A 17,638-nucleotide genomic window follows, 5' to 3' on the forward strand; every position below is an offset into this window, starting at 1 on the left:
TGGACAAAGATGATGAACTTGGGTTCAGACCCCCATGGACTTTGAGATATAAGTAGGGGCTCTAAAGTGGAACTATCCAACAGTTACTTGGCTGCACTTGTCTGTAGGTTCAGGGGGAGACCCCCAGAAGAAAAGCCCTATCCTGTCCTTGCTGGCTTTCTCCCTAGGGACCAAATCCTGTTTCTTTTACTCCCATGGAATGACTGGGATTATGTCATGAATTAACATATCAATTCCCCAAAGCTACAGTGCAGCCTCCAGCCTGTGCCAGGCTGCAAACAGGAGCAGTCACACTGCACAGCTCTTGGTAGAAGCAGAAGCACTGAGACTCTCCCCGCTGCTCCTGCCCATTAAACATGGAGTGCAAACACCAGCTCACCTTTATTCTCTCCTTGGAGAGAAAATAGGCAGTGGCGTGAAGCACATCAGCAGAATGTGTAGAATTGTGGTAGGGGTTAGAAGAATGATAATTGGCTTCAATAATTTGTAACCATGATCTCAGCGTTGACTCGGAGCAGTTTAAGAATTCACAGATTCCAAAGCGAGCAAACATTTTGAGACCAAGATAAATCAAAGGCCTATAGAGAAAAACATCCACAATATTAAAACAAAGCAAAGAAGTAGGCAAAGTGTTTTGAGCCCTGAACAGGCTCAGATCCAACAAGCAAATCCAAGCCAGACTTTAGAGAGTACAGGGCAGCAAAGCAGAGATTGCTTGGGCTGGACTGGCCTCTTCCTGTGGTAGCCACCAACTCTGGTGGAGTCCACGTCCACTTCCTGCCCTCAGGGGACCAAGCTTCATAGGTGAGAGCTGGCTGTCCACAGCTGCTCTGGCCTCAGCCCCCTTTTGGGGCTCCCCATTTGCTGGGGGAAGTTTGCTCACTCTGCCCTTCCTGATTCAAATTCCTGCTTGCCCTAGTGGATTTCTCAAAATAATCCCTTTTTGAGGCTAAACTTTTACCACTTCGAACCCGAGTCCTGAGGACTTGCTGGATCTATGTCACTGGCCAGATGTCCTGCCTAGAAGAACATAACATTTCCTGAGAACTGCATATAAGCCAGATAATGCCACAAGTCATGTAATTTTCTCAATAATCTGGAGACAGGCATTATATAGTATGAGGGGGTTTCCCCTGAGAAGGTGACCAACTGGCCACCAAGTTAGGCCCTTCCTTGAGAAGTCACCTCGAACCAGCATCTGGCCTTAGGCTTGTAAGGTCAAGAAACTTGGCTCTGCTGAGGCAGATCCGGAGGTGATCATAATAGGACTTACAACTGGCCTGTCTTAGCCTGATTTACACAGATGCAATGTCACTAGTATGTAAACCAGGTGCTCAAAGATTCATTTGTCATGGGAGTATTCTTTTCCACTCTCCTTGGATGTGCTGGGGTATGCAGAAGCAGAATGCATCAGAAGGTTAACTCGTGGCGAGCATCAGCAGAGTTGGGGCTGCTATCTTGGGGACAGTTTGCTCACACTGAGATGAGACCTGATGAATCATCCCCTGGACCAACAGAGCACACCTCTCCTGAGACACCCTGGAGGGCAGCCCTGGCTGGCATTAGCTCTGTGGACTTCCCTCTCCTGTGTGCCCAGCCAACCACCAGCTTTGGTTAAGAGCTCTTCTCCAGCAAGGCACAAAACTGCACTGCCATCCCCACTCTCTGTGATCACACCCAGAGCAGGGTGACTGGGGGCTTTAGGTGTCCCCATGCCTGTCACCAACAGGGCCATTGAGATCTGGGAACAGTTCTTATCACATGTATATATGTGTTTCCAATAAATTTTGGTTCTGGGCTCTGAGCGGGGCTCTTTGCTGCTATCTTAACATATTCCCACGTACAGGAGAAATTAATATTCTTATTGCATGGGAGAAAGCCCTCTGCTATTTGGAGAAGTTAAGTCACTGGCTCAGTTGCACACTTTCCACGAATCTGCTGTCTTGGTCATGACCAAGCAGCCCTCCCCCAGGCCCTGGTGACTCAGGGTCACCTGCTGTCCCGCTACTCCTTCCTTAGCCCCTCCCTGACCAGGGACCAGCTCTGCACACAACCTACACTCCTCAGGTGGGATCCTCCCATGGGCCCCTGGGATCCAGCTCTCCATCCGCTGAGCTCCCCACAAACTCACCTATTGTGGGTGGCAGCCTCCAGTTCAAAAATATCAAAGTCCCAGTATTCCTCATTTTCCATAGCCCGAGCTATCCGTGGTGGGACATCGTGAAGGGAGATGGGAGTGATTATATTGCTTGAAACCTGCTGACTGCCTGCAAAGTGATGTAATTTGGAGAATAAAATTAACAGGCTTTATAACATTAACTGTTTCTTAGGGATAAGCGTACCGTATCAGGGGATGATTGCTTTGTTTCTGAGGTTATATGACATACCAAGAAACTTCTTCCTGACGAGAAAAATTATTTGAATACTTTAATCTGAAAAAATTATTTTCATCACTTAAGCTAGAATGCAACATCATAGCTAGTGATCCAAAAAACAAAAAAGGAAAAACTTACCTTTTGTTGAAAGAACATATTCATTCCCTGATAGTCTTCGCAAACCATCCTGATAAAAATTAAGGGAAAAAGAAGTCATGACTGTTACTTCCTTCTTAGAAACTCCAGGGGGTGGAGTCGCAGGGGACAGCTCAGGGCAGCCCTCTCTACTAACCCATGCAAGGCTGCCCTGGGCCCAGCAGGCGCACCCCTGTGACTGTTGCTCACTGGGGAGCACAGCAGCCCAGTGCTGGGAAGGACTGGCCTGGCCCTGCTGGAAGCTAAACTCACACGCAGAGTCAAAACCAGGGAGATGAGTGTGCACCCTTGGGAGCAGTGGCCCCGAAGCCCAGAGTTCCTGCTTGCACTCCAGAACTGTTCCGGTTTCTTAGGGACAACTCCCCTCTGCCCTCAGTCTTCCCCACCATTTTCTTGCCACCCTCCTCACCCTAAGGACACTAGGCTTCCTTTGGAACACTAGATCCTTTCTCACCTTCTAAGTGACCTCGCTCCCCCTAGCTGACTTCCCTGGGCTCCTCACCACTGCTCCCAGACCACTATCCCCAAGTCGGGCCTCAGCAGCCCCTCTCCTCCAGGACACTCTGCCCCATCCCTCTTCATTGGCACTCCTTGCCTACGGGCTGGTGGAGTCTCTATCTCAAATAGGCAAGACCATGGTTAGCTACTACCATCGCTGGGAACCACTCTACCGTCTACCTTATTTTTATAAAATCAAGTGACTTTCAGAAAGTGAGAATTGGTAGGGAGATAATTTTATCTCTGACCAGGACAAAAGATGTCACAGAGCAATGGAACGGTCATTTTTGCACACAGCCACTCTTCCTGTGTGAGGAGAGCTCTATAGCAGATGGGCTGGGGGTGCATCTAGTACCCTTCAAGAGTCGATGGCACAAAGCCCCTTCTAGTGAAAGACTGCTAAACCCTTCTTTCCTATGAGCTCACCCAAACTGGTGTGGGGTGCTGGGAGGTGAAACTGTGCCCCACCCCCCGTGCCTTTTGAAACACATATGGCAGGAGAAAGACAGTCTTTCTGTTTTGCAATTTGGTATGTGACAGTGAACATTACTTTTTTCTGCCCAGTTTTCAAAATCCTTCGTGTAACTAAAAAATTTCTGTTTAAATAAATTACTTGTAGAGCCCCTAAGCAACACTGGAGAACTAGCTCAGTAGCCTGTCTAGAATATACTCCTCTGTTCTCTTCTCCCTGCTGAGGTCTCCCTAGGAGGTAGGCGGCAGGTGGAGGCTCGGCCAGAGAGCAGCAGGGCCCAGGGGAAGGAGGAGTGTAGCCCTTGACTGAGCCTTGCACACAATGCCACGCTTGCCTCTCCAGAGAGCTCTGTTTAAGCAAATAACCTCTGAGAAGACAAACAAGAACAGGGGGGCTCTACCCAGTAGCTGGTCAAATCTACTTACAGACACTAAGGCACCAACGAGGTCATTGGCGTGAGGATCGTCATCCTTAGCATCGAACTGTGGTGAGTATAATTCAGTGGTTCTTAGAATTTCCAGCACACGGTCCAGGGCCTCTGTCACAGGCATGGGACTGCTTTCCTGGGCAGCATTGATAATATTGATTACCTACGTTATGGAAAGAAAAAATTGGAATTTTAAAACCTTGAAAACAATGGGAGAGCAATCCAGAGTCAGGCTGGCGAAGTAGTTAACGCTGACTTAAGCCTAGTTAAAACATTCAGGGCACACATCCTCTTTCTTCAGGGCAGGCTGCACTACGTGGGAATGAGAGCATTCTTACTGTTGTGGGTCCCTGTCTCTTCCCACTGGAAACGGTTCTTGGGGAGAACAAGGGGCTTGTGTGCTCAGTGGAGATGGACCACAAACCGCTTCACCTTGGTGATGGGCGCCTCAATCGTCATGGAATGTATCCGGGCCATGGAGGAGTGTCGTCTCTGACTGGACGCTGCGGGGAAAGGGATGCACAGATCAGGGTGTGCACAGCCTTGGACACCTGTCTTGGCCAAGGGCTCAGAGCCCTCCCTTCCTCCCCAGCCTTGGTGTGCTACTGAGCCCCCTGCCCACCCTACAAGCCCAGGATTCCGGCGTAGCCAATTCTGTTTTCACTTCTGGACACCAGGACACACACATGCCCCCGTGGAATGAACTTCTGATGTCACAGGCCAGAGGGAAACAGAGGAAACAATCTAGCAAGCCAAGGCTGAACAGTTAGCCTCTTTTTGTGTCTGTAACAATAAGGCTTTATAATTATTCAGCTTGCCAGTAGCCAGGAGTAAAAATGTTCTAGAAGACAATGCCACATAGGCTCTTTGTTTCACATATGGCAGGAGCAATAAATTCAACTCACCAATAACTGAAATACATTAGTTACTGGTTAAATTTTTAAGGCATCCTCTAGTGCTTTCCACTGTGATGTTTAATTGGGGAAATACCTTAAATGAGACAGGCAGCAACTCTTAGGCTCTAAAGTTTGTTAATTTTGTGTTGTTCCTGTCAAGACAGGATTCCTTTGAGGTGGAGGGAAGTCTGGCCAATGACAGACAAGAAAAGAATATTTATAGTCCTGTGTATCTCTATGAACACCCTGTCCAGCCAAATGCTGTTTACCAAAGACCTTAAAATACTAGGACTGTCCCACAGACCGATGCATCAACCTCCTTCTACCAGTGAAGAAACTGAGCCACAGGAGAGACACTGTCCAAGGTTAACTAATTCGGGGGGTTGGAGGGGGTCTCGAACACTTTAAATTTGAGACCAACAAAATGTAATTCTAAGACTGGTGACCAGCATAGGGTTGCCAACTTTCCATTTCACCCAACAAGGTCATTAAACCAAAAATAAAAACCACTATCCATTTTATCACTGTCATAAAAGGATGTATTCTCATTAAAAAATGTAATGAAAGTGACATATGCTTATTAAAAACAGTAGGGATCTACTGTACAACATGGTGACTACAGTTAATGACAATGTATTCTATTTTTGAAAATTGCCAAGAGTGTATATGTTAAGTGTCCTTACCACAAAAAATGGTAAGTAGGTAAGGTAATGCATATTTTAATTAGTTTGATGTAGCCATTCCACAATTGTACATATTTCAAAACATGTTGTACATGATAAACATATATAATTTTGTCAATTAAAAACTAAAAGAATTTGAAAAAAATCAAAGAGTATAAATAGGTATAGAGACTGTTGTGACCATGTATGCAGAAAGCCCCAAAGAACCTACAAATGCATTGCTCTACCCTTACAGTCAATGAGTAAGTTTATCAAAGCTACTGGGTACAACAAGGTCAATATGTAAAAATCAATTGTATTTATATATACCAACAACAAACAATTGGAAATGAAATAAAAATCACCATTATAATATCAAAACCCTTCAATATCTAGGAATAAATCTAATGAAAGATTTGTAAGATTTCTATAATGAAAATGCAAAACATTGCTGAGAGAAAACAAAGATGACCTAAATAAATGGAGACAGCATGTGCACAGTTTGAAAGACTCAGTATTATTGAGATTTCAATTTTCCCCAAACTGATCTACAGATTCAAGGCACTCTGAAAACAAATCCTAGGAGGGCGTGTGTTTGTGTAAACTAACAAGCTCATTCTAAGTGTTACATGGAAATGCAAAGAACCTAAAATAGCCAAGACATTGAAGAAGAACTACAGTATATAACCAGATATCAAGACTTACTATGAATAATCAATTGTGATATTTGTGCAAGCATAGACAAACAGAAAAATGGGACAGAATAGTCTAGAAAGAGATCACATATTCATAGCAAGCTGATTTACAATAATGGTGCTACTACAAAAGATGGTTTTATTCCCAATATGGTGATAGCAGCTGGATTTCCACAATGGGGGTGGGGGTGGGGGAGAACCATCCTTAATCTCTACCTTCACCAGACATAAAAATTTGAGATGGATTACAGACCTAAAGTAAAAGATAAAACAATACAGCCTCTAGAAGAAACGATAGGAGAATATCTTCATGACCTTGGGATAAAGAAAGATTTCTTAAGCAGCACACAAAAAGCACTACCCACAATAGAAACACTAATAAAATGAACCTCATTAAAATTAAGAACCTCTGTTCATCAAAAAGCACCACTAAGAGAGCAAAAGGCAAACCACAGACAAAGAAAACATATTTGTGATACATAGATGACTCATATCTAGAATATATAAAGAATTTCTAAATTAACAAGAAAAAGGCATACAACCCAATTATAAAAATGGGCAAAAGACTTAAACAGCACTTCAAAAAAGAGGATATCCAAATGGCCAATATGCATATGAAAACGTGCTCAACCTCATTAATCATAAGGAAAATTAAAATTAAATCCACCAGAATGGCTCAATTTTAAAATGCAGGTGTTACCAAGTGGGGGGAAATGTAGAAGAACTAGAACTCTCATAGAGTAGTGAGGGGTATAACACACGGTGCCACTCACATTGGAGAATTATTTGCAGCTACCTAAGGCCCGGCAATTCCACTCCTAGGTAGGAGATGAGCACATTATGTCCACAAAAAATGAGTTGTATAAAGACATTCACGGCAGCCTTATTCTTAGCAGCCTCAAAGTGGAAGCAAAACAAATGCCCATCAGTAAGAGATGGATAAAACAACTGTGGCATATTCACACAAGGGGATACTACTGAGCAACAAAAAGGAATAAACTGTTCATATGCCTAATAGGGATGAATTTCAGAAACATTAAAATGAGTGAAAGAAGAAAGACACAAAAGAGTACATACTGTATGATTCCAATTCTATGAAGCACAGGAAGCAGCCAAGTTAATTTATGGTGCAAAAAATCAATGGTTGCCCCTGGGTGGTGAAAGGTGTGTTTGTGTGTGGATTTTCTGTATCTATTTTGGGTGGAAGAGCCACACTCCTCCCTGTAACACCACACAGCTTCCTTGCTGGCGCCACCCGACCCTGCCCTCACAGCCCGGGTGCCATCTGCAGTCTGTCTGGTGTAAGGAGTACCTGGCATGTCATCTGGGCCTCACAACAAATCTGGGAGGGATGTGAGGGCAGACATTTGATCTCCACTGGATAATCCTAGCTGCTACTGCCTTGGAAAGGTGTGGCTTTTGAACCAGTAACGACCAGCTCCATATCTTCCCTATTCATCTTGGGGCCTAGGAATGTACACAGCTAGTCGTAATATTCACCTCCATACTCTCTAAAAGCAATTTTCATTACATTCTTAAAAACTAGGTCATCACACATCTACACGATCTTTAAAAAAAATTATTTTTCAATTAGAACTTAAATAATGTTTGCTAAATAAGAATCTTTCACCGTCCTGAAATCGTGCTCACCCCTCCCTAAAAGATAAGCTTCCATGGCAAACGGCAAGCCACAACACAATATATCTTTAAGAATTGCTTCTATCAAAAAGATAAAAAATAACAAATGCTGGCAAGGATGTGCAGAAAGGGGAACACTCACACACTGTTGGTGGGAATGTAAAGTAGCACAGCCATTATGGAAAATAGTAAGAAGGTTCTTCGAAAAATTAAAAATAGAATTACCATATGATCCAGCAATCCCACTGCTGGGTATATATCCAAAAGAAAGGAAATCAGTATATCAAAGAGATACCTACATGCCCATGTTTATTGTAGCACTATTCACAATAGCCAAGATTTGGAATCAACCCATGTGTCCCCCAGCAGATGAATGTATAAGGAAAGGTGGCATAGGTACACAGTGGAATATTACTAAGCCATAAAATAGAACAAAAGAGTCCTGTCATTTGCAGCAGCAAATTGGAGGTCATTAAGTGAAAAAAGCCAGACACAGAAAGATAAATATTATATGTTCTCATGTGTGGGAGCTAAAAAAACGAGGATCTCATGGAGGCACAGAGTAGAATGGTGGTTACCAGTGGCTGGGAAGGGGACGGTGGAGAGGGGCATGAAGAAAAGTTGGCTAATGGGTACAAAAATACTGTTACAAAGAAGGAATGAGTTCTAGTGTTGGACGGTACAAGAGGGAAATTAGAGTTAACAATAATTTATTGTATATTTCAAAATAGCTAGAAGAGAAGAATTGGCATGGTCCCAATGCAATGATAAATGTGTGAGGTGATGGATATCTCAATTACCCTGATATGACCAGTACACATTGTATACATGTATCAAAATATCACAGGTATCCCCACAATACGCACAGCTATGACATATAAAAAAAAGAATTACCAAATGCATTACTCATACAATTAAAGCAAATCAACTGCTATCTTCTGCTGTTATAGTTTAGAAAATCAACTATAGAATATATAGCAAATATGTATTTTCCTTTTCTTTACTCCCTGATTCCATTAAAGAGCTAAAAATAGAAATACCTTTCCATCCAGCAATAGTACTATTAGGCATCTACCCAAAAGAGCAAAAGACATTCTATAATAAAGAACCCGAATGTTTATGGCACCATAATTCACTATTGCAAGGATGTGGAAAAAACCCAAATGTCTGTCAATTCATGAGTGGATTATTAAAATTTGGTATATGTATACAATGGAATATTACTCAATTATAAGAAACAGTGATCTAGCACCTCTTATATTTTCCTGGATTGAGCTAGAGCCCATTATCCACAGTGAGGTATCACAAGATCAGAGGAATAGCCTCCACATGTACTCGCCATCAAATTGGCACTAATTGATCAACACCATGGTGCTCACAAGGTAGTAATATTCTCCAGGGATTAGGGGGTTGGTGGAGTAAATTCACAACTATGGTCACAGACACCGTGAGCATTCTAGAGGGGAAGGGCATGCCTCTAAACCTTGCTTGGGTGAGGCAAAGACATAAAATGTAACCAGAAGATACTTGCACCTCAGTGTTTATTGCAGCATTATTCACAATGGCTAAAACGTGGAATCAGCTTAAGGGTTTATCAAGGGACGAATGGATAAAAAAGATGTGGTGTATGTACACAATGGAATATTATTTAGCCATGAAAAAGAAGGAATTTTTGTCATTTGCAGAAACATGGATGGATCTGGAGGACATTATTTTAAATGAAATAAACCAGACACAGAAAGACAAACATTGCATTTTTACACTCATATATGGGACCTAAAAAAAAATTGATCTCAAGGAGGTAGTGAATAGAATGGTGGCTACTAGAGGTTGGTAAGGGTCACGGGAAGGGGTAATGAAGAGGTGTTGGTGTAGGGGTAATTCTGTTAAATAGAAGGAAAAAATTCTAGTGTTCAGTAGTGCAATAGGGCAACTATAGTTAACAATAATTTATTATATTTCAGAATAGCTAGAAGGTTTCAAATGTTCCCAACATAAACCAACGATAAATGTTTCAGGTGAATCATGTCCCAATTACTCTGATTTGATCATTATATGTTATAGGCTTATATCAAAATATAACATGTACTCCATGAATATGTACAATTATTATGTATCAATAAAAAATTTAAAAAAAAGGCTCAGAATGGAGCCCAATAGCAGGAGTTGAGGGAGAGGGAAAATGGGACACAGGTTCCCAGAGGTCCCCTCCCATCTTGAGAGGTGGGGGTGGACAGTGACCAGGGATGAGACTAGGGGAGGTGGTCAGGCCTCCAGGTGCTCAACACTGATATGGTCACATTTTCTTCTCTTATCTTTGTCACTCACTTTCACCTGATCGGGAGGCGACAGCTCTGACGTCCAGTGAGCCTTTCCTTCTGTCTTTATGTTTGCCTGTCTGATTATCTGTGGAAACAAATTATAAATCATTTCTTCAAAGAGATTTTAACAACATATTAAAAACATTACTAATCTAAAAAAATTTTTAGAAACTCTCAACTTTAAGAATCAGAACATGATTTAAGATGCTACAAATAGGGCCGGGCGCGGTGGCTCACGCCTGTAATCCTAGCACTCTGGGAGGCCGAGGCGGGCGGATCGTTGGAGCTCAGGAGTTCGAGACCAGCCTGAGCAAGAGCGAGACCCCATCTCTACTAAAAAATAGAAAGAAATTATATGGACAGCTAAAAATATATATAGAAAAAATTAGCTGGGCATGGTGGCGCATGCCTGTAGTCCCAGCTACTCGGGAGGCTGAGGCAGAAGGATCCCTTGAGCCCAGGAGTTTGAGGTTGCTGTGAGCTAGGCTGATGCCACGGCACTCATTCTAGCCTGGGCAACAGAGTGAGATTCTGTCCCATAAATAAATAAATAAACAAATAAATAAATAAGATGCTACAAAAACCAACCCAGTGCAGAGAGATGAAGACTATGAACAGCTCAGCATCAAGGGGGCTTTCTCAGGATGTTCCAGGGCTGCACTCATAAATAAGCAGTCACAGCGTCCCGAGCAACAACTGGCAGGAGTAACCTCCGGAGAGTTTCTCCTATTACATTTCTGTGTAATTGAGTACAATGGTGGAAACATTTTGATCCCCAGCTACCCATGCCCCAGAAGAAAACATTCTTTCATTTATTTTCTGTAAAATATCCCAGGGAGAACTTTATTCTCTTTTCTAGGATAGTACAGAGACACTGTTTAGGGTTTACTTCAAATGACAGTCCATCCTTCTCCTTCTGACCCTCTGTTTTCTGTGATGGGCACCACTACTCTCTCCCTGACCCCACGCCAATCGCTGACAAGGCAGGCTGGCCTTTCTGCCTGTCCCCTCCTTTGTGCACCTGCTGGGTGCCATGTGTGGTGCTGGGGGCTTTGCAGGCTGCATTACATGTCCCCACTCCCCATGTCACAGACCAGGAAGCAGAGCTGCCTTGCAGATGAGCGCATGGCAGCGCTGGTGCTTGGCTCAGCTCTTGTCCTCCCCGTGGAAGACTCCGCCTTATCTCGGCTTCTTTCCCTGCTCACAGACAGGATCCAAACGCAGGCCCTTAGTACTCCCTCTGCTCCAGCAAGAAGCCTCTTCACTTGCTCTTTGCTTCTTTACCCAGCGTAAACTAGATCTCCTCTGCGGGCACTGATGGTGAACTTGTCAAGGTCACCAACGACCCTCCTTGTTGTTAACTCTGAAGGCTACAATTCAGTCCTTACCTGATACGACTTGATTGTGGTTCTAGATACAACTGATCCCTCTCTCAGGACGCTCCTGTTGGCAGAGTCCACGCTCTCCTGGTTTTCCTTCCCTCTCTTACTATTCCTTCCTAGTTCCTTCGTGGTTTCCTCTTCCTCAGGCCCCCTTGGTGTTTCCAAAGGTTGCATCCTTAGCCGTCCTTCTCCTCTCAGTCAACACAACCTCCCTGGGAGATCTCACTCGCTCCCACAGCTTTCGTGAATCCCAGTGTTGCCGTTGCAGCCCAGGCCTGTCTCCTGAGCTCTGGACTCGCGTCTGCACGGGCCACCTGGCACTCCACCTGCACCCTCCCCAGGCAACGCCAACGAACTCGTTACCCACAGTGAACTCATCTTTCTTCAAATCTGCTCTTCAACCCAGGCCACTAAACAGCATCTGCCTTTTTGCTTCAACTAGAGATAAGTCATCTGTGACTTCTCCCCTTCCCCTCTCCTTCAACTGGTCAGCCAAATTTATGGACTCTACCTCCTAAACACCTCTTTAGTCTCTCTCTGCTCTGCTGCTGTGTGAGCTCAGACACTCGCCATCCTCTCTGGATCATAACAGCACCTCTACATTGACCCTTGCCCCCTTCCACCCATTCCCCACAGGAAGCCAAGTGATCCTTCTAAAACAAAAATCTGACCAGATCACTCTTCCAGTTAAAACACTTCAGTGGCTCATCCCTGTCTTTAGGGTAAGACTCAGACCCCTCAGCGTCACGTCCAGAGTCCTGTGAGGTCTGGGCTCCCTCTCTCCAGCATCAGGAACTATATGATGCATTAGTTTGCCTCCCAAACCTCTATGCCATGATCAAATGGCTTACTTGGGAATGTCCCTCTCCCATGTCACCTTCTTCACCTAGTTAACTCTGCTCCTCTTTGAAGATGCAGTTAAGATGCAATTCAGATATCTCTGCCTTTGGGAAACCTTCCCTTAAAGCCTCCCATACTACCCCAACAGTGCTGGGTAACAGCCTGCTTTATTCTCTTATCTTCCATTGCCAACTGCGAGTGACTTGAGGACAGGGACAGTCTCTCTTTTCTCTTTCCCAGGTGACCAGCACTGTGCATGTAACAGATGCTCAAACACCTCCACATTCCTGTGCATAAATGAAAGTGCTACTAAGTACAAATCAAAGTGCTCTGATTCCGTGGCTCCCCTGCTCACAATCTTCCAGCAACTCAGAGATAAAGAACTTCCTGACATCAAGGACAGGTGTGCTCTGCCAGCAGCAGCCTGCCTTTCATCTCCCCCATGTTCACCACGTGTGCGCTGCGTCAGCAGGACTGCCTTGCACTCTGTCTCTGGAGCAGCCTTGACATCTGCTCCTTCTGTCTGAGACATGACATTGTACACTCTCCAAATGCTCACTCCTTCAAAGCGCACCTCCTCTCAACCACATGCAGTCCGAGTGTCTCTCCTTTCTCTGCGCTTCGTGATTAACGGCCACACAGCTGCCTGAGAGGACTGCGCTGCCAACTTACTGTTTGTTCCTTCATTCTTCCCCCTTTTGTTCTACTCAACACACACTTACTGGGCACCCGCCATGTATAAGGCCCCAAGCTAGGCTTTAGGCATGTGAAGGTGAGTAAGGTATGGTCCATGCCCTCAAAGGGCAGAGTCTAGTGGGGAACAAAGGTGGGTAAACTAAGAGTCACAGTGATAAGTCTGAAGCAGGAGGAGCCCAGAGGGGAAGTGGCAGACCCTCCTCTGAAGAGTAGGGGCAGCGAGGAGAGGGATGAACTGTGTCTCAGGGCTGCAGCCAAGAGGAGGAGGAAGGCACTTCCAGGAGGAGGGAACTGCTTGTGCAGAGGAGCAGCGTGGGGGGAGAGAAGCAAAAAGCAGCGTGTGTATCAAGGGCAGGGCTGCGCCAGGAGTGCAGGGAACTCAGCAGGCTTTAATCTCGATTTCGACACTTTAAAGTTACTTATCCTCCCACTTCCAACAGTCCTGTTAAGTTTGCTGCTCCCTTCTCTGAGTCTCTGTAGCGCTTCATATGGGTGATTCTTTAGCGACTGTCACCCAGCCTGTCTCCCCAGTGCCACCAGGGGAGAATAAAGAAGTGTGAGGTTGACATCCCAACAGTACTGAAGCTCCTGGAGCAGCCCTGAGCCAGGGCCTCACACTTGGTCAGTGCTCAACACACACGCACTGATCTGAGGCGCTGGGCCTGCCAAGGAGAGAACACTAAATGGGGCTCCATGACCAGGGCTGGGCTTAGTACCACCTGCAGCCTCGTGTCTCTGCTTTCGGTTTCCTGTTCTGCAAAATGGGATCTTCACACTCTATCTTTTCAGTAGACAACAATTAGCAGCATTACCTTGACCTGCGGGGTACACCCAGGAGACCTTGGAGCAGCAGTGGGGAACAGAGGGGCACAGTGACCAGCCAGCACCCCTCACACACAGCAGCTGTCCCCATACTCACACTAACCCTACGGCCCGGACGAGTGAGCTCTGGGTTGGATATGAAGAAGCTGAGGCCCAAGTATCTTAGACGACCTGCCCAGAGTCACTCTGCAGGGACCGCAGTACACGGTCAGAGCATCTCCTCGGGCGCCATCAACAGTGCAAGCATCTGTGCAGGGCGTGCTCTGCACCAGGACCGCCCGCCCACTGCCAAGTCTGCAGCCTGTCTGCAGCTTCGGACACCGTGCCTACTGCCACCTCCTGCGCAAGCTCCCTTCCTCCAGGAGCAGACCAAACCTCCACGTCCTTCCAGTGGTCGGTGAGGCCAGGCCCCTCCATGCCAGCTGAACCGGAATGTGTCACACTACTGGCAAGGCCTGTGGACCCCTCCTCATCCCCTGCGCCCCCTTCCCTGCTTTATTCTCCACAGAACTTAGCACCATCTGACATACTATGTATTTATTTCCTGTCTACTACAACCCCTCGTTGGAAAGCAGGTTTCTCACAGAGACACGACACAGCCTGGCGTGTGGGCCTGTGTGCTGACTTTTGGCTGACTGAATGAATTCTTCATCCTGCTCCCTGATGCTCCCCTGTCAGTCCCTCAGATGTCAACCACTGCTGGGTCCCACACTTAGTGCTGTCTTCCTGCCTCGCTTCTGCTCTTCAGGAGAGTTGGCCCAGGGCTGTTTCCAAATGCCACCAGGCACCTCTCCTGGAATGTTCCAGGCACTTTGGATGTAATAAGTTCAACTCTAAATTCGCTATCCTCTCCTTGTGTAAACTTGTTCTTTCTTATTATAATACCTTAGCTGCACTTGTTATTTTAATTAGTGTTATCCAGTGGCCAAGCTAGAAATCATGGTGTCATCCTCAAGTCTTTTGTCTTTGTCCCACACAGTAAGCTGGTTTCCAAGTCCTCCTGACTACACTCAAGTAATTCCTGAATCCAGTCTCCATTCTCCACACCATCCCCATCTTAGGCTACCTGAGACCGGACCATTTTTCACTTCCCTGTTTATAAAGATTCTCGTGGCCTTCCTCTGCTTGCAGCATGAATGCAAACTGGCCTGCCCCAGCCTTGCCTGTCTCCACGCCTTTGTGCATCTGCTCCTCCCACCTGGCCCTCTGGCTGCTCCCTACTTCTCTTCCAGACACCAGCCCAACCTTCATCATCATCATCACCACCATCACGTGGAAACATCCCCCAGGTCTCCCCCGTGTGGTACTACAAAGTACAGTGTATTCAAATTGTCTCCACCTGCCATCAGACAGTGACCTCCAAGTTCATTTCTGTGAGCTGACAGCCAGGCTGAGGGCCCGACCCAGAACAAGTGAAGGTTTGCAGACTAGACGGTTGTCACTACAACCATCCAGTATCTTCAGTGAGACACAGCGTCATGTGAAAATGACATATGGGCCAGGGAAAAGGGAGCATGTGCTGGGCCTTTATTACTTTTCTGGGTGCCCAGACTCTAAACCTTCTTTCCCATGCCTGGGGAGTTCCAAGGCCTCCCACCACTGAAGGCAGCAGGCCGGAGACTCCCTTGCTCCATACCCAAGTTACAGTTGGAGCAGCAGGTACCCCAGGCCCAGCCAGACCAATGAGTCGTTCCTCCCAAGAATCTGCACTGGAACGAGTGATGCAAGGAGGCAAGGGTACGAAGAAGCCATGCTGCCCATGGTGGGACAGCAACACCCCATACCTGGACCTCAGCAGGGCACGTGGCAGGCCTTAGGGCAGCGGGGAGAGGCGCCCAGCTTTCCGTGGTTCCCATCCCTTTTTCCAACACTGGTTCTAGAGCTTTCTTGTCCAATCTGTAAGCAACCCTATTTCCTTTCAAAGACTCTTTTCCGGCTTAAGAACTGATTTTTGTTGTGTGTAACCAAGGACTGTGGCCGGTCCATGGCCTATAAAGCTCCACCTGCCCTCACGAGGCAAGACAGCCAGCTGAGACCTCTGGACTAAAGCTGCCAAGAGGAGAGGAGACTGGACAGGCAGGTGGCCCAAGTGGGCAAGATGTGAGACTCCCACATGAGTGCTGATCAAATGAAATGACCAAATGGTCCGGCACGAATGCAGTTTGGGAGATTCTTCCCTGGCCTAACATGTCCTATGACTGTGTCACTGGCTCTGCCTCCCAGTCCCAGTTTTGTCATATCCTGGCTGCCCAACTCTAGGCTGTCACTGAGCTCTTCTGAGCCTCAGTTTCTTCCTCTGTAATATAAATGAATGTAAGTAATAGCCACAACTACTTTCTAGTGCTACTCTAAAGAATTAAATAAACAAAACAAAACCCAAACCCAAACAAGTAAAAATGCCCCGTGAGCTTGCAGGGTAGGACTCTTGTAACAACTCTACATCTGCTGCTTCACCTGGACTGCTCCACCCCTGCAATTTGGCTTCTGCCCTCACCATTGTCCTGACACTACACTTCTACAGGTCACAAATGAGCTCCTAGATGCAAAAGCCAAAGTTCCCGTCCACCTCTGGCTGCACATTCCCCCATTCCTTCTGTGCGACTCAGCCCTGACACTTTCGATGCTTCCAGCTCTCCCAGCCCTTGGCTTCGGTGACACTCTCCAACGCTTTGCTCAACACGCCTCCACGAGATCACACATTTGAGTTGACCGGGTCTCTCCTACAGGCCTCAGCCCCCAAGTGCTCAGGTCCTTTGACTCATAAACTAACCTGGGGAGTCAGGGAGAGAGATGTTGCCACGGGGCTAGGAAAACATGCTCCCGCCACTGCACCAGGCAGGCCAGTCAGAGGAAGCGTCTGTTTTCATTTCTTTTCTCTAAAAGCTCAGTGAACCCTAAGAATAAACACGGGGCACCATACCTGTATTAGTGTCAGACTGAACACATTCAGATATTTTCTCAGCCTAAAAATGAATTTTAAAAGCCATTAGTTCCGACTGCTTGGAAATCGTGCTGGGGTGTGGCTGGGGTCCAGGGCTCTCCCTACTTACCTTATTGTTGCCGCTGCACACTCGGATAATGGACACATAGTGTCTAATTTTTCTGCAAGTAGAAAACAATGTATTACTTCTCTCCTGACTCTAATTTGATGTATGTGTCATTAATTTTTCATTATGAAAAGAAAACCTCCCTTTCACAATACATATTAATAAAATGCTTTGAGGAGAGCATTTCTATTTTTTTGTGGCCGAAGCCACCAATAAATAAACAAGAGTTTACAAACATCCTTTGGCATCTCTGTAGAAAGGAAGTGACCTCAGTGAAAACCAAATTCTTCCCAAGTCATCACAACAGACAATAAAATATACACACATTTTTCAGAAATGTGCTACATGTTAATCGATCAGGAACCTTTAGTTCCTTAACATGTTTTTACTTTCACTACCTTTTATACTGGTGCTCTTCTTCAAGCTCCAGCAAACAATTTGTTCATAGTCACTCATGGCAATAGCCGCAGGCCACACTGGGGCCAAGGTTCCCACTGAACTCAGCGAGAACAGACGTCTCACACAAAGCGACCAGGGCTTAGCTCAGAAGCTGCTGACTCTTCTCATTTATGTATTGTTCCTTCCGTTTTTCCCTTTGATAATCAAATCCCTATATATTTATCACAGAAAATTTGGAAAGGACATAAAAAGGCAAAGAATCAGAACAGAGGGCCCACTCAGATCTGTGTCCCTGAGGCGATTGCCAACTGG

At 45.9% G+C, this 17,638-nt stretch overlaps 1 protein-coding gene across 15 annotated transcripts in view; it reads right to left on the reverse strand.

Moving 5' to 3' along the window:
* Positions 1–17,638, reverse strand: part of PDE8A (phosphodiesterase 8A) — a 134,581-nt gene that overhangs the window by 26,129 nt on the left and 90,814 nt on the right. For 14 of the 15 annotated variants that reach the window (XR_006737401.1, XM_045561609.1, XM_045561613.1 and 11 more), the window contains 8 exons: positions 16,931–16,982; positions 16,801–16,843; positions 10,148–10,225; positions 4,361–4,431; positions 3,927–4,091; positions 2,514–2,562; positions 2,132–2,267; positions 380–578 (listed from right to left, as the gene is read on the reverse strand). Coding sequence is in view for 14 of the 15 variants with exons in the window: in XM_045561609.1 (XP_045417565.1) it covers positions 380–578; positions 2,132–2,267; positions 2,514–2,562; positions 3,927–4,091; positions 4,361–4,431; positions 10,148–10,225; positions 16,801–16,843; positions 16,931–16,982 (793 nt within the window). In the remaining variant the exon portion in view is untranslated. The remainder of the gene's footprint in view (positions 1–379; positions 579–2,131; positions 2,268–2,513; positions 2,563–3,926; positions 4,092–4,360; positions 4,432–10,147; positions 10,226–16,800; positions 16,844–16,930; positions 16,983–17,638) is intronic. The other variant, XM_045561608.1, reaches the window with a different exon arrangement.

This window comes from Lemur catta, chromosome 9, assembly GCF_020740605.2.
Source record: "Lemur catta isolate mLemCat1 chromosome 9, mLemCat1.pri, whole genome shotgun sequence".
NCBI lineage: Eukaryota > Metazoa > Chordata > Mammalia > Primates > Lemuridae > Lemur > Lemur catta.